This window comes from Rhinopithecus roxellana, chromosome 9, assembly GCF_007565055.1.
Source record: "Rhinopithecus roxellana isolate Shanxi Qingling chromosome 9, ASM756505v1, whole genome shotgun sequence".
NCBI lineage: Eukaryota > Metazoa > Chordata > Mammalia > Primates > Cercopithecidae > Rhinopithecus > Rhinopithecus roxellana.
Genome location: NC_044557.1, coordinates 142,712,132 through 142,728,931, shown reverse-complemented (window position 1 = coordinate 142,728,931; position 16,800 = coordinate 142,712,132). Strand labels below are relative to the sequence as shown.

The 16,800-nt window shown below is 35.8% G+C and overlaps 1 protein-coding gene across 2 annotated transcripts in view; it reads left to right on the top strand.

The window, feature by feature from the left end:
* The window catches only part of PSD3 (pleckstrin and Sec7 domain containing 3), a 492,789-nt gene that overhangs the window by 372,223 nt on the left and 103,766 nt on the right, over window positions 1–16,800 (top strand). For both annotated transcript variants that reach the window (XM_010363497.2, XM_030937734.1), the window contains one exon: window positions 6,323–6,516. In XM_010363497.2, coding sequence (XP_010361799.1) covers window positions 6,323–6,516 — 194 coding nt within the window. The remainder of the gene's footprint in view (window positions 1–6,322; window positions 6,517–16,800) is intronic.

Below are 16,800 nucleotides of genomic sequence, written 5' to 3'. Positions count from 1 at the left end.
ACTGAATTAAACCCGTAACACTAAGACTAGAGCAATAAAAGGGAAATGGGGCAAAATGGTGGACTAGGAAGCTCCAGGCCCTTGTTTTCTTAGGGAAACATTCCATGAACAAGTAAGACTATCTGAAATAACTTCAAATGTGCTCTGAAAACCAAAGATGTACAGCAACCAGGCAAACTCTGAATTTAAAAAAAAAAAAAAAAAGAAAAAACATTTAAAACAGTAGGAAATTTCAAAGCAATGTTACTTGTCCTTGCCCAAGTCCCTCCACAGCATGGTATAGCATAGTCCTAAAGAAGCAGCCCAATTGCTTACTCCCTCTCTTGGGATACAAGGAAGAGAGTGGGACTTGATTACAATATTCTGGCCTGTCTTTGGACTGCCCACGTGACTGGTTTCTATTTTGCCTAAAGTAGGGATCTAAGAGGGGATGGTGGCATAGTTTGGATCTCAGACTGGCATAAGCCACAGAAGGCAGTGGTTGATGCCATGGCACCTGATGCTGTACTTTCCCCATTGTATGTTCTTGGAACCTTTCCCAGAAAGGTCAAGTAGTTGACCTTAGCTACTTGGGATTTTTTCTTGGCTTTCTGTTTTTAATACCAATGTCATGCTGTTTTGATTACAGTAGCTTTATATTTTGCAGTCAAAAAATGATGCCTCCAGCCTTGATTTTTTGCTCAAGATTGCTTTGGCTGTTTGGAGTAGTTTCTAGTTTCCTACAAATTTTAGTATTTTTTTCTATCCCTATTAAAAAAGACATTGGAATTTGGTTAGTAGGTATATTTTAACAATATTAATTCTTCCAGTTCATTAACATGGGAATTTTTTTCCATTTATTTGTGTCTTTTTCAATGTTTTATGGTTTTCAGTGTACAGTTCTTTACCTCCTTGCTTAAATTTATTCCTACTTTTTTTTTTTTAATGCTTTTGGAAGTGGGATTGTTTTCTTAATTCTTTGAGTAGTTAGGGTACAAAAATGCTACTCATTTTTGTGTGTTGATTTTATAACCTAAAACTTTACGGACTTTAGCAGTTCTAACAGTTGTTGGGGAGGGGTAGTTTTTACGGTTTTTCTATATATAAGATTATGCTAGCATCGGAGACAGTTTCACTTCCTTTTTTTTTTTCCTTGCCTAATTGCTCTAAAACTTCCAAAACTATGTTGAACAAAAGTGGTGAGACTAGGCATTCTTGCCTTGTTTTTGGTCTTAGAGGAAAAACATTCCACCTTTGACTGTTGAATATGGTGTTAGCTGTGGGCTGTAACAGTACTGGATTTTTTTTTTTTTTTTTTTTTTTTTTTTTTTGAGATGGAGTCTTGCTCTATCACCCAGGCTGGAGTGCAGTGGTGCAATCTCGGCTCACTGCAAGCTCCACCTGCCGGGTTCAAGAGATTCTCCCGCCTCAGCCTCTCAAGTAGCTGGGATTACAGGCGCCCACCACCACACCCAGCTAATATTTGTATTTTTACTAGAGATGGAGTTTCACCATTTTGGCCAAGCTGGTCTTGAACTCCTGCCCTCGTGATCCACCCATTCAGACTGTAACAAAGGAATATGTTTTCCACCTAAACATGGTAATAAGAGTGAGAAAAAAAAAGCTGACCCATAACTTTGGAAACCAGTGTAAGACAAAAGAAATGTACACAAACACTGTACTCTAGGAGATAAATTCGTTTCTCGCATAGGTATAGGCTAGCAATATTGGACCTCTTTTATATGTTTACTAGAATTGAACAAATCAATATAGTGCAGATCATGAGAGCCAGGTTTCTCACTGTTGAAGATGTACAGATAAGCAAGTGGGGGAAGGCTGGAATGAACCTTGTGCTGGCTTCAGTTTGGTGATGTTAATATGAATTAATTGGGATAGATGGATGGATACACAAATATAGATGTGTGTATACATATGAGTATACTTATATATACAGTCATACATCACTTCATAACAGTCATATGTTCTGAGAACTGTGTCATTAGGTGAATTCATCATTGTGTGAACATCATGTGTACTATATGGCATATCTTATTGCTCCTAGGCTATAATCCTGTATAGCTTCCTACTGTGCAAATACTGTAGGCAGTTGTAACACAATGGTACTTGTATATCTAAACAGAAAATAAACAGTACCCAAAAAAATGAACAGTAACTAATATGACATTAAAGATTTTTTTTGTAAATGGTAATCCTGTTTAGGGCACTTTACCATGAATGGAGCTTGCAAAACAGGAAGTTGCTCTGACTGGTGAATGGATTTGAAAGCCTAGGACATTACTACATATTACTGTAGACTTTATAAACGCTGTAAGCTTAGGCTGCAGTACATGTATTTTTAAAAACCTTTTCTTCAATTATAAATTAACTGTAACATACTGTAACTTTTTTCCTTCATAAACTTGTCATTTTAGCTTTTTGACTTTTTTGTAATAACAGCGTAAAACACATTATACAGCTGTACAAAAACATTTTCTTTATATCTTTATTTTATAAGTATTTTCCTATTTTTGAAATTTTTGCTTTTTTTACTTTTAAAAACTTTTTTTTGTTAAAAATTAGAACACATTGGATTTATAGGCTAAGAGTTCAAATAATAAAAATAATTAGAACACAAATACACACACTAGCTTAGGGTCACACAAGGTCAGGATCATCAATATCACTATCTTTCACCTCATATATTGTTCCACTAGAAGGTCTTCAGGGGCAGTAACATGCATGAAGCTGTCATCTCCTATGATAACAAAGGCGCTTTTTTTTTTTTTTAATTTTACTTTAAGTTCTGGGATACATGTGCAGAACCTGCAGGTTTGTTACATAGGTATACATGTGCCACGGTGGTTTGCTGCACCTATCAACCCATCATCTAGGTTTTCAGCCCGCATGCATTAGGTATCTTTCCTAATGCTCTCTCTCCCCTTGCCCTCCACCGCCCCAGTGTTCCCCTCCCCATGTCCAAATGTTCTCATTGTTCAACTTTCACTTATGAGTGAGAACATGTGGTGTTTGGTTTACTGTTCTTGTGTTAGTTTACTGAGAATGATGATTTCCACCTTCATCCATGTGCCTGCAAAGGAAAGGAACTCGTTCTTTTTTTATGACTGCATAGTATTTCATAGTGTATATGTGCCACATTTTCTTTACCCAATCTGTCATTGGTGGGCATTCGGGTAGGTTCCAAGTCTTTGGTGTTGTAAATAGTGCAAAGCCTTCTTTTGGAACACCTCCTGAAAGACCTGACTGAGGCTGTTTGACAGTTAACTTTTTTAAAATAAATAAGTGGGATACTCAAACACTGAAAAGCATAGTATAGTAAATACTAGACAATGGGATTTTTTGGCTACATTATAATTTTACAGGAGCATATTGTATGTTGTATGCTGTCCATCGTTGACCACATGTTGTTATATGATACTTGACTATGTCTGCCTAACTTTCTCTATTGAGAGGACCCCAAAGCAATGAGCACACCTAGCCCCTAGTTTTCATTTCTAAATACTATTCTCCAGTAAAAAGAACCAAGGCTCCTTGGAGAAGTGGTTGATTTCTGGGCCAGGACAAGGGAAATTTAAGATGAGCTTGGAGGCGTTTTGTGGTACCTGAAAGTAAAGAAGTACATTAGAAGATGAAACATGTTCACAGGATGTGGGAGCACACTTTATTATAACTCCCAATGGCCAAAGCTGGAAAAATTTAAGCAACAAATTAAATAACAATAGTATTTGTATTTGATTATAACCTAAAGAATAAAACAGATATCTGTGTGTCCATACTTACAGAAGAATTTCAATTAATGAATGTAGAATATATGAGGGAACCATTAAAACACCATAAATAATAATTGTTACAAGATCCCCTAATGAATGTTAAAGTTAGTGGGTAAAGGAGAATGAGAATATTTGCATAGTTGCAAGATATCTCCCCAAAAACACTTACAAAGTTAAATAGTAACTTTACTGTGGAATAACCTGTGGGATACTACCTTACCCAAGTGATCATGGTTAATTATAACCAGTAATAAAACTTGTATCCCCTGGACCTAATGCACTGAGAAAGGTGCATCAGCTGTTTGGAATCTTTCCCACAAAATGCATAACCTCTATCCAGTCATGAGAAAACATAAGAAAAACCTAAACTGAGGATGTTCTACAAGATAACTGACCAATACTCTTCAAAGTGTCACGGTCATAAAGGACAGGGAGAGACTGAGGAGCTGTTACAGACTAGATGATGCTGAAGAGACCTCAGAATGTGCTGTGTGGTCATGGATAGGATCCTAGAATAGAAAACATAAACTAGTGGAATCCAAATAAACCCGAGTTTAATTCATTGTGTTAAACTCATGTTAATTTTTTAGTTTTGAAATTTTTGCTATAGTTACTAATATATAAGATGTTAACATTAGGAGAAGCTTGGCATAGGGGAATTCTGTCCTTCACAAATCTGAAATTCTTTCAAAATGTAAAACATCAGTTTTTTCTCAGAGTCCAGTTTTATTTTCACATATCTCAAAATTACTGATAAAATACCAATAGAGAAAAAAAAGGTTGTTTTTCTCAGATCACCATCATTATCAAACACTTGTGGTTTTGTGACATATTTTAAATATATTTTGGTTATTTGCAAACTATGAATCTGACAAAGGTCTAATATTCAGCTTCTATAAGGAACTTAATTCAACAAGCAAAGAACCAAATAGCCTCACTAAAAAAGTGGGCAAAGGACGTGAACAGATTCTTCTCAAAAGAAGATGCACAAATGGCCAAGAAACACATGAAAAAATGCTCATCACTAATCATCAGAGAAATGCAAATCAAAACCACAGTGAGATACTATCACATACCAGTCATAATGGCTGTTACTAAAAAGGAAAAAATAAAAAAAAAAAAAAGATGTCAGTGAGGCTGCAGAGAAAAGGGAACACTTAAACATCATTGGTGGGAATGTGAATTAGTTCAGCTACTATGGAAAGCAGTTTTTAAGTACTTTGTTAGAGTACGTAAAAAAGAACTACCATTCAACCCAGCAATCCCATTACTGGTTATATACCTAAAGAAAGATAAATCATTCCACCAGAAAGGCACATGCACTCATAGGTTTATTGCAGCCCTATTTACAATAGCAAAATCATGGCATTAACCTAGGTGCCCTTCGATGGTGAATTGGATAGAGAAAATGTGGTACGTAACACACCATGGAATACTCTGCATCCATAGAAAAAGAATGATATCTTGTCCTTTGCAGCAACATGGATGCAGTTGAAGATTGCTATTCTAAGTGAATTAACACAGGAACAGAAAACCAAATACTACCCCTTCTCACTTATAAGTGGAATCTAAACACTGAGTACACATGGACATAAAGATGGGAACAATAGATGCCAAGGACTATTTTTATGGTGGTTGAGAAAGTAGCAGCTATCACATGCCAAAGCACTGTGCATGGCACCACCATTCTAATCCATAGTAGCTTTGCCTGGGTTTTTAATATTAGGGACTAGCACGGTTGTTTGGGAGATGTTTACTATTGTCCATTGGGCTCACTCTAACAGTTTTGCTGTTTTCCGTACACCTAGTTCTATGCTAGACCCTGTAGAAATATGTAAGTCAACATCATGATTCCTGCCAATAAACTCCCATTTGTTTGAAAGAAGAGAAACATGAAAGCATTGTAAAGGGTGAAAAGACTGGTGACTTTAGAGATTTTGTGATCATATGTACATTGTCTCTTCATCATTAAATCTGTGACCTTGTATATTTATTTAAACTCACTCAATCTATTTCCTTATCTGTAATAGAGGATATTAATATCAGTCTTAAAAGATATTGCCATGAGCATAACACCTGGCACATAGAATACATTTAACAAATCGTGCCTGTCATTACCATGGTGGTGGTTGTAAAAAGGGATAGACCGGCCGGGCGCGGTGGCTCAAGCTTGTAATCCCAGCACTTTGGGAGGCCGAGGCGGGCGGATCACGAGGTCAGAAGATTGAGACCATCCTGGCTAACACAGTGAAACGCCATCTCTACTAAAAAATAAAAAAAAAACTACCCGGGCGAGGTGGCGGGCGCCTGTAGTCGCAGCTACTCGGGAGGCTGAGGCAGGAGAATGGCGTGAACCCGGGAGGCGGAGCTTGCAGTGAGCTGAGATCCGGCCACTGCACTCCAGCCTGGGCGGCAGAGCGAGACTCCCTCTCAAAAAAAAAAAAAAAAAAGTGATAGACCATTGGCAAACAAGGTAGTTTTTTACAGTAAGTAGTTTTTTTCTTTGAATATTATGGTACATGTTTGACTCAGTCTTTGTGCTTTCTCCCTTTTAGAGATGATGAAGAGAAAAAAAAGTCCCCTTCAGAAAGTACTGAGGAGAAAGTTAATGGAACACATCCAAAGACCATCAGTCGTATTGGAAGTACCACCAACCCATTTTTGGACATTCCTCATGATCCAAATGCTGCTGTGTACAAAAGTGGATTCTTGGCTCGGAAAATTCATGCAGATATGGATGGAAAGAAGAGTAAGTATCATGTGTTGTCACTTTCTGTTTCATTTATTTCATCTTTATGCTCAAAGTGAATTTATCTGAAAGTCAAGGATGAAAAAAATCATGTTTATCTATTAGACATATTCTTGAAATTTGATATGGCCTCTAACCCTAAATTAAAAATCCAATGTGGCACCTGCTCTTCTCTAAACAGAATTATAGAACTTTAGAAATGGCAAACTTCTTACAATTTATTCATTCTGTATCCTTTCATTCATTTATTTAGTCATGGTTTCAACAAAAAATACTGGCTACCTGCTGTGCCAGGCACCAGGAATACAGTGGTGAGCAAGAGGGACAAGGTTTCTGTCTTCATGAAGTTTACATTTCTGGTGGTTGAGGGAAAGGTTGAATTTGCAATGCATAGAAAAATTAATGGTGTAAGGTCCCAGAGACAAGGAATGGAGGGAGGGAATTCGTATCCAGTGCATATGTGGAACGACTGGCCTTTGAGAAGGTGGACAGGTGAGATGTAGGAGAGCATAGTGTAATTAGCTTTGGGAAATTGAAGGAGCCCAATTGGATGGTTTCTGATATCTTCATATGAAGTATGAGACATGATTATCTTGATAAATGATGGTGTTTGGAATTTGAGAGGAATGGAGCATGCTTATATAGTTAGAATAATCATAGTACCACTGTTTCTATCTGTGGCTGGATCCTTTTTCTTAATGTGTAGCAATATTCTATTAGCTTACAGTCGAGAGAAACATTACAGTGGAGTGGCTTTGACATGGACTTAGCAATGCTGAACAAATTTCTTAATGTTCCCAAGTTCTTTAAGACTACATCCACCATATTTTCTGTGCACCTTATGTACTGGGTTACTAGACTACTTAATTTTATCTCACAGCATCATGTCAGAGTTCATATAGGTGTAAGTGACAGCAAGTCAATCCATCTTAGAAAAAGGGCACACCTGAAGATGGGTCGTCACCCGGACATACTCTGCATTTCTATCTCTGCGTGATTTTTTGTGTCAGCATTATTCTTTAGAATGAGGTCCTTTATACATGGTTATTAGCAGCGCTATAGATTGTGTGTTTAATTTTGACACCAAAGAGGATTCTTCTTCTTCCCTAACTTCTAATGTAGTCTGGTCTAGGACAGGATTCTGACTTGTATCACTGACAGGATGGAATATTATGATTGTCAGCCCCCACTTGCATGCAATGGCAAGAGGAATGAGATACTGGTCTCACAGAATAGGAGTTCTTTCTTTCCAGTGTGCACACACACCCTTCTTCATACCTTGAATAATGCATTTGCCAAACACTGCAGCTTTCCTTTTACAACCACAAATATACCATCTCTCTGTAACTTGCCTGTCCAGCTGCAGCTTCTGTCTCCAAGGCTAAGATTTGTTGATTGTGTTCATTCCCCTCAGTTGTGTATGGATGGCACTTAAATCTATAGGCTAAGCGAAAAATATGAAAATACAATTGTCCCTTAATATCTGTAGAGGATTGATTCCAGGGCCTCTCACAGGTACCAAAATCCAAGGACACTCAAGTCCCTGATGTAAAATGGCATAGTATTTGCATGTAACTGATGCGTATCCTCCCATATACTTTAAACTATCTCTAGATTACTTATAATATCTAATACTGTGTAAATAGTTGTTGTGTTGTATTCTTTGGGGAATAATGACAAGGAAGAAAGTCTGTACATATTCCATACAGACACAGTTTTGGAGGGAATATTTTCCATCCACTGTTGGTTGAATCCACAGATGCGGAACCCACAGATATGGAGGGTTGACTGTATCTGACGTACCTCACATAAAGTACTAGAGAAAAAGAAAGAATAATTTCAATTTGAGAAAAGACAAAAAGGGGAAGTATAACAACTGTCACTTATTTAGAGTGTTTATTACATGCTGCTAGTCAGAGATAGCAAAGTTAACCCATGTGAGCATCTTTTCATTGACTCATTTCCTAGCAATGGATTGACTTAATTGGTTAGTTTATTCCAAAGTCCCCAGATTCTACTGATGAAATTTTCCTTGTCCACTGTTTTCCTGGACTGAGTGGCCCAGGAAACCTCCTCTATTGGAGGATTCTCCTGGTGAAAGCTCTTCTCCCTCAGCAGCCTAGTACATATGAATGTAGATACAGAACCTGAGGATTGCTTAGCAGTTGAGACATCACAGACACCTTGTACCAGACCAGAAGTTTTCCTGCCAGTATATCTCCTTCGAAGCCTTAGTTAACTGTCTTGAGAATTTCTGGTTGGTCAAGTCAGTTGTAAGTGTCATGGGGCTTTTGTCTTTGTAGCGAGTTAGGAAGTTCTTCCTGTTTTCCAAAGGAACCTGCCTCTGCTTGGTTCTATCTCTGTTCCTGCCTCAGAACAAAAGGGAAAATGTATGGATGGGTTAAGACGTGCCCATCTCCAGGCTTCTTTCCTGTCAATTGCTTTATCACTGGAGGACTTTTAACCTCTGTTTTTCATGGGGCTATCAGGAGGAGCCTGGAAGTTTCAGCTGACTTGAATTCCTCAGGCTCTTCCTGGATATCCCCATTTCAATTTCCCATGGTTTCCAGATCACATTAATGTTAGCAGATAATTCAGCCTTACAATACAGAATGTGCATGACTTCTAATAGTTTACAGAAACTAAAATTCACCAATTTAGAGTATATAGTTTGAGTTTTGAAAAATGTATACGGTTATATAACCATCAACACAATTAAGATAAATAACATTTCCTTTACCCAAAATAGTTTAATTATACTTTTTGCAGTAATTGCTTCTCCTCTTACTCCCATCCTGTGACAATTATGACAGACAATTATCTGTCTTTGGGTCCTATACTTTTGCCCTTTCTAAAATTGCAATAAATGGAATCATAGGACTGGTTTGTGTCTGACTTCATTCACTTGGTGTTATTCTTTGCAGATTCGTGTATAGTGTTAGGTGTTGTGTGAATTAATAGTTTCTCTTTTCTTATTGCTTAATAAGTATTCCATTATTTGGATATTCCACAGTGTGTTGATTTACCAGCTGAGCATTTGGGTTGTTTCCAATTTTGAGCTATTATAAATAAATAAAACCCCTGTGGACATTCACTTATAAGTTTTTGCATGTACATATGATTTCATCTTTTTAGAAGTTACCTAGGAGTAAAAAGAGTAAGATTGCTGCACCACATGCTAAATGTATCTTTATAAGAAATTTCTAAAGTTTCTATATCATTTTGCATCCCTTAAAACTATATATGTATTATGTCTTCCTGATGATTTGACACCTTTGTCATGAAGTGACATTCCACATCCCTGGTTATATTTCTTATTTTGGAGTCTACTTTTTCTAACATTAATATAGCCACTTTAGTTTCCTTTTAGTTTTTGCATGCTATACACATTTTGTTTCTAGCTTTTTATTGTTAATTTATAATTGTGTCTCTAAAATTGCTTTCTGTTATATGGAACATTGGTGGGTCTTGCTTTTGATTCTAAATCACAATACCTGTCTTTTAATTAGAGTACTTATACCATTTACATTCATGGTAGTTATTGCTATAGTTGACTTTAAATCTGCCATCTTACTGTTGGTCTCTTATTTATTCCATCTGTTATTTTCCTTTCTTGTGTAGGATTTTTTTTGTGTGTAGTTCTGTTTTTTGTCACTATTGGCCTATTTGCTATACTTCTTTAATTATTTTAGCATTTGCTGCAAGGTTTACAGTATACATTTTTAACCTGTCACAGCTCACCTTCGAATTGTACTGCTTCATTTATAGTTTGAGACCCTTATAGCAGGTTAATTCCCCTTATCTCTTCCTAGCCTTTGTGATGTTGTCCTGTATTTTAATTCTGTGTTCTGAAACTTAAAGTAGTTCATTGTTAATATTTTTGCTCAAAAGAGAAACCTTTGTTTACTTTTACCCCCACATACCTGCTGTCAGGAATTTTTCTCGTGTTTTATTGGTGTGAAAATATCTTTATTTTCACCTTAATTTTAGGAATTTATATTTACTGGGTATAGAATTCTTTGGCAAGTTGTTTTTCCTTTCAATACTTAAAGATTATGTTTCATTTTTCCATACCCTGCAGGATTTCAGACAAAAAAAGTCTGCTATCATCCTTATCTTTGTTCCTCTGTATCCAAGATGGCTTTTTCCGCTACTACGAATGCTGTCAAGGTTTTTCTATCTCTGGTTTTCATCGATTTTATTATGTGATGTCTTAGTGTGATTTTCTTTATGTTTTCCTTATTTGGTGTTTGTTGGGGTTCTCGCTTTCATAGGTTCGTATTTTTTTCAGCCATTATTTCTTAAAGTACCCACTCCTGTTATGGGATTTGGTTGCTCTATGATACTCAGTGCTATCCCAAGGGTTTACTGAAGCTTTTTCCAATATTTTTAACTTTTTCTCCTTTCAGTACTCTATTTTGATAATTTCTATTCTTCATTTACTTCATTTTTAATTTCATAAACAGCATGTTTATCTTTGAAGTTCAACATGGGTCTATTTTATATCTTACATTTCTCTCCTTATCAGGTTGTTGTTTTTCTTCATGTCCTTGAATATATTTATTCTGTTTATAATTGCTTTTTTAAGGTTCCTCTCTTTGATTCCCTTCCTTTCTGTCATTTCTGGAACTATTGCATTATTTTTTTTTTCCTTTTTCTTTGCTTTCCTTGTGATTTTTATTTGAGTGCCAGACATTGTGAATTTTCCATCTTTCAGGTGCTACTTTTAGTTGTATTCATTTAAAAAAAAAAACACACATTGAATTTTCTCCTGGTGTGCAGGTAAGTAACTTGTAGATTAACTGAATTCTTTAGAGACGTGCCTTTACCCTTTGTTCCGGTGGATCCAGAGCAGTCTTTATTCTAGGACTTGTTTATTTCCATTAATGAGGCATTCTTATTCTTCAGCCTCTTTCCAATGCGCCATGTATTACAAAGTATGTCCACTCTGGCTTAAGAAAACATAAGGTCTTCTTATCCCTGTGTGAACTCTTGAAATTGTTCATCCCACAACTTTATTTTCCCCATGCCTTGAGTTATTTCCTTTCACTTGTGCTAAGATTGATGCGACAGCCAAGATCAGAGTATCCTCTGCAGGTCTTCAGAGCTATCTGTTTTTGTAATTCTCCCCTCTCTTTTATGCGGCTCTACAAATTCTAGCCCTCTCAACATCACTGAACTCCTTTCTTATCTCCTCAACTCAGCATGACTCGCAGGCTCTGTTTAGGTACCCTCTTCCACTATTGGAAGTGAGACGCTTTCTCTAAGCAGTAAGCCAGTCTTAGTTCATTTGTTTCTTTCTCTTCAGAATTATAATCCAGTGTTTTCTATTTTGAAAATTCTAAAAACTTTTGTTTTGTATACATACATAGACTTTTTAAAGTTATTATAGTAGGGGCAGTTTCTATAGCAGTTACTGTTTCATGGGCATAAGCAGAACTAAGCTGATTTATGATCCCTTTTGTTAAAAAATGTCTTTCCAGTTGCTGCTTTAAGACGTAGTATTTACTGAACTATGAAATTAATAAGGAATTCTAAGCATTCAAGTAAAAGCAAACTGTTTAGTTATATATTTGGAGATGTAGAAAAGCTTTTGTTTCCTTCCCATCTAATCCTCTCCCCCCACAACCTCATTTGTTGAATTTTCAGTCGTGTCTGGTTGAACGGGTTTATCTAAATGTTTAGCTGCTGTTCCTTCTTGGAAACCTACTAGAATGCCTCAATTGTTTCCGAATGTTTCCGCCGCCTTCTTTTGAGAGATGGTCACTATAAACAAATTAGAAAAATGTTTTATAGTAAGGACTTATATAACGTGCTATGAAACACATCACTTTTTATTTACATTACATAGAAAAAATGAAAACAACGGTGGAGCTTTCCTGGAATAGGAGCTTCAAATAATTCTGAGAATCCTACATGCTGCTTTTTGGACACAAAAAGTAGTACTTATTTTCTAAATACTTATTTTGATTAAGCATGTTCACTGTAGCTAGAGCTATATTACGTTTTTACATATATGCAAACATGGCCAGGTGCTCTGATGACAAATATTACAAAAAGTGTTTTGTAAGTGAAGATTTGAATCAAAGCTGTATGGAAAGGTTATTCTCTCTTAAATGCTGATAAACTTGTCTCACATGGACCATTTATTTCACTCGAGATTTGGTGTCTTTTTTTTAATTAACTTGAAATGTTCAGTTTGTCAGACTGCATCCTTGTTTTTAAACCGTGGGGGTTTTCTTCATTTTTTTGCCTTTTAAAGTTATGCTCAGTTCAGAAATTCTGCCTCCAGGAGACAATTTATTGTACCTCTCTGAGAAGTATATATTTTTACCAAGACCTATTAAATCTGACATTAAGGGAAAGCTTTGAAAAGTCAAATTTGGAAAACAAAATGCATCTTCTGAGTTTTATCAGATAGAATAAAAAACAATATTCAGTATAAGCTCCTAGTTTTCTCAATCTGATGTAACATACTTGTGGAAATCAAGAAAGAAACTGGAAACAATGTAACCAAAATATAAATGATGTACACGATAATAATAGTGATAATTCAATGATTGCTAAATATTAGAGCTTTATCCTAAGCATTTAATGCATTAATGCATTTAATCTTGGTCCTACAAAGCAAATACTATTATTATCCCCATTTTATAAAGACACTGATCTTAAGCATCTTAACCAAGGATGTAGTAAAGAATAACAGTGTATCTGGTAGAACAAAAATCTGATTATACCAAACTAATAGTAGCATATTGTTAAAAGCAATTCCGAGGAGAACATAGGTTTACCAAATGTTTAAATTCTGCGTTTTTTGTGTGTTTGGGACAGTCTGTCACTGTGTAGCAAGTACTTAGATAACTAGAGGTGTCAAGCTAGGGACAGTGAAGCCTGAACATTTGTTTTACTTGGCCAACACAGTGCTGTTTAAACATTAAATTGCATGGATATAAGCATTTTCTGGTTGACCATAGTTTTCACAGCTCCCTGTAGCCTTATACCAAACCTCCTCCTACATTAATTAAGGGGGAGAAGAATAGAAGGGCCATGATGACATTTTCGCAGATAATAATACATAGATAGGATGATGGGTTGGAAAAGAGAACCCAGAAGCAGCTGTCTCCAGTGCTTATAAAAATTTGATAGATGATATATAAAGTACGTCAGATAATTGGAATCAAAAATGCTTCCATAATTTACGTTGAGAAGTGTGTGTGTGTGTATGTATTCCCCACCTCAGTTCTAACACAAAAACCAGTTTCACGTAGATTAAAGATAAAAATTTGAGACACAAGGTTCTCAGATTTTTAGAAGAACATATGGGACAATAACTTCATGCCCTTGAGGTAGAAAGTGGATTCTTAAGATTTACAAAAGCAGCTGGGTACAGTGGCTCATAGCTGTAATCCCAGTACTTTGGGAATCCAAGACAGAAGGATCACTTGAGCCCAGGAATTCAAGACCAGCCTGGGCAACATAGCAAGACCTCATCTCTACATAAATATATGCATCCATGTATACATACATATTCTCAAAAACAGTAGAAGAAAATATTGATACTTAAAATTACACCAAAAGTAATGACTTTATATTAAAATTGTATTTAAAAACAAAAGACAATTCATGGATTAAGAGAAGATACTTATAGCATATTACTAATAAAGGATTAGGATTCTTGGTAATATTTATAAAGAAATTTTAATTAGAAAAAAGACGACTTAGTAGAAAAATGGGCAAAATTGAATAGGCCATGCTCCGAAAATGAAACTCAGAAGATCCATACATATATGAAGACATTTTCAACCTTACTGATAAGGATATTCATTAAACATATAGTGAAATGTCATTTCACATGTTACCTTGACCAAAATTAAAAATACCAAATGTTGGCAAGGATTTGGAGCAATGGGCCTCTTCTACACTGCGAAAATATTAGTGGTATCATTTGTACTTTGGAAAGCAGTTGGCAGTAATAAAGTTGGAAATGTTTATTCTTATATCTCAGTTAATTAGTCATAAATGTGTATATACCTACAGAAACTCTTAGTTTTACAGAAGTCATGTTTATAGCAACATTACAATAGCTCAAAATTTAAAAACTTCAATGTCCATTAATAAGTGATTGAATGGATTTTGTATATCCATATAATTGAAAAGGAAGGAACTGGAGTTCCCCGTATAACATGGAGGAATCTCACCAGTAGTAATGTTGAATGAAAAAAAGCAGCTTGCAGAAGAATCTGCGTATAAGATAACATTTGAAAGCATGTAAACCAATACTGTTTTTAGTAAGAATGCATTCATATATTGAAATCATTAAACATAGAATGGTTGTTACTTCTGGAAAGGAGAATAACAGGCAGTCAGTGACAAGTACTCAGTGGTTTCACTATATTGATAATATATATTTTTTACATTTGGTGGTAGTACATGTATACCTACTTTATTACTCTTGATAACCTTTTGAAGTCTTACATGTTTTACATTTTTTTTCTTTCTCTTTTTCTTTTTCTTTTTTTTTTTTTTTTGAGATGGAGTCTCACTCAGTAACCCAGGCTGGAGTACAGTGGTACATGCAGTCATAGCTCACTGCAGCCTCAGACATCTGGGCTCAGGCAGTCTTCCCACCTCAGCTACCCAAGTAGCTGGGACTACAGGCATATACCACCATGCCCAGCTAATTTTTTTTTCCTTTTTCTTTCTTTCTTTCTTTTTTTTTTTTTTTTTTTTTTTTTTTTTGTGGAGACAGGGTCTCACTATGTTGCCCAGACTGGTCTTGAACTCTTGGCCTCAAACAGTCCTTCTGCCTTGGCTTCCCAGAATGCTGGGATTACAGGCATAAGTCACTGCTCCTGACCTATAAATAAAATTTTTAAAACTCAATAGAACATCTGATTGCATGGAAAATTTGGAAACATATAAGGATGTTTTTCTTAAAATCTGCACAGGAAAAATTACAATTAGAAAAGTCAATGAACAAAACTTAGTAGTGAGAGAAAACATTGACCAGACACAGTGACTCATGCCTGTAATCCCAGTACTTTGGAAGGCCAAGGCAGGAAGACCCTTTGAGCCCAGGAGTTTGAGACCAGCCTGGACCATATGGTTATAGCCATCTCTACAAAAAAATGTTTTGAATGAAAATTGAAAAGAAAAAATGTCTTTGTGATCGCCATCATTATACCATAATTAATAATTTAAAATCTTACCATAATAATAGAATTTTGGTTATTACTCACATTTAGACATGTGAAAGATTTAATTGTGGCACACATTAAAATATAAATACTGTGCAACTTGATCCCCTGAGAGTACAGATGATAGAAGGTGGGAGGTCAAACTGGATAGAACTAAGAGGGAACAGGGAGAGAGATCCGTTAAGCTCCTCGTACAGAGAGGAAGTTAGAAGATGCTGCCTGTACTGGGGAAAGAAGAAATCATGTCAGAATAATGTCACTTATTATTCGTCAAATAAATACCTAAGAAAGTGACAACTATGTGAGATGAAAGGTATGTTAATTAGTTTCATCGCAGTAATTATTTCACAATTCATTTATAAAAACATCAAATTGTACACTTATGTACAATTTTTATTTGTCAATAACACCTTACTAAAGCTGGAGAAAAAATTTTTCACTAAAACAATAATAATGTGATGCTCCATAAAGCTACACAGGTAATCAATACAGATACACATAAAAGCCATGTAAGTATATTGGGAAGATGGAATGGCATAGTTAAGTTTGTTAAATTCTCATCTAGCACAGCACAAAACTGAGAGTGTGTTTACAACCTATTATGACACAGTGGTAGAAGCACATTGTTTAGGGATATGATGACGCTTAACGACTGTGGGAAGTAATTTGTTTCAAAAGGATTTTTGGAAAATGGGAACAGAGGAGCTGAGAAGAAATGAATCAAAAGAGGCTAATTGTGTGGACATATCACTTTAATAATTTTAAAATATTTTAATCACATAGTTTTACAGATTCTTTAGTCATTGTACAGCCCTGGGATTAGTTCTGAATTTGAAATATTAAAATAATTCATCGCTTTTTAAGGAGGTGAGAACTATGTGTGGTTCATCTTTTCAATCTCCTTGTTAATACTGTGGATTTAAAGAGTGGTGTGGAGCACCTTGACAAGGTTGGAGAGGTTCACTCACTTTAGAGGTATTTACACATCTGCCTGTCATCAAAAATTTAGAAAATTTAGTCCCACATGTCAAATTTGAGAAAGTAGATGCTATTCTGAGTCATCCATACTGAAAATAGTTTATAATGG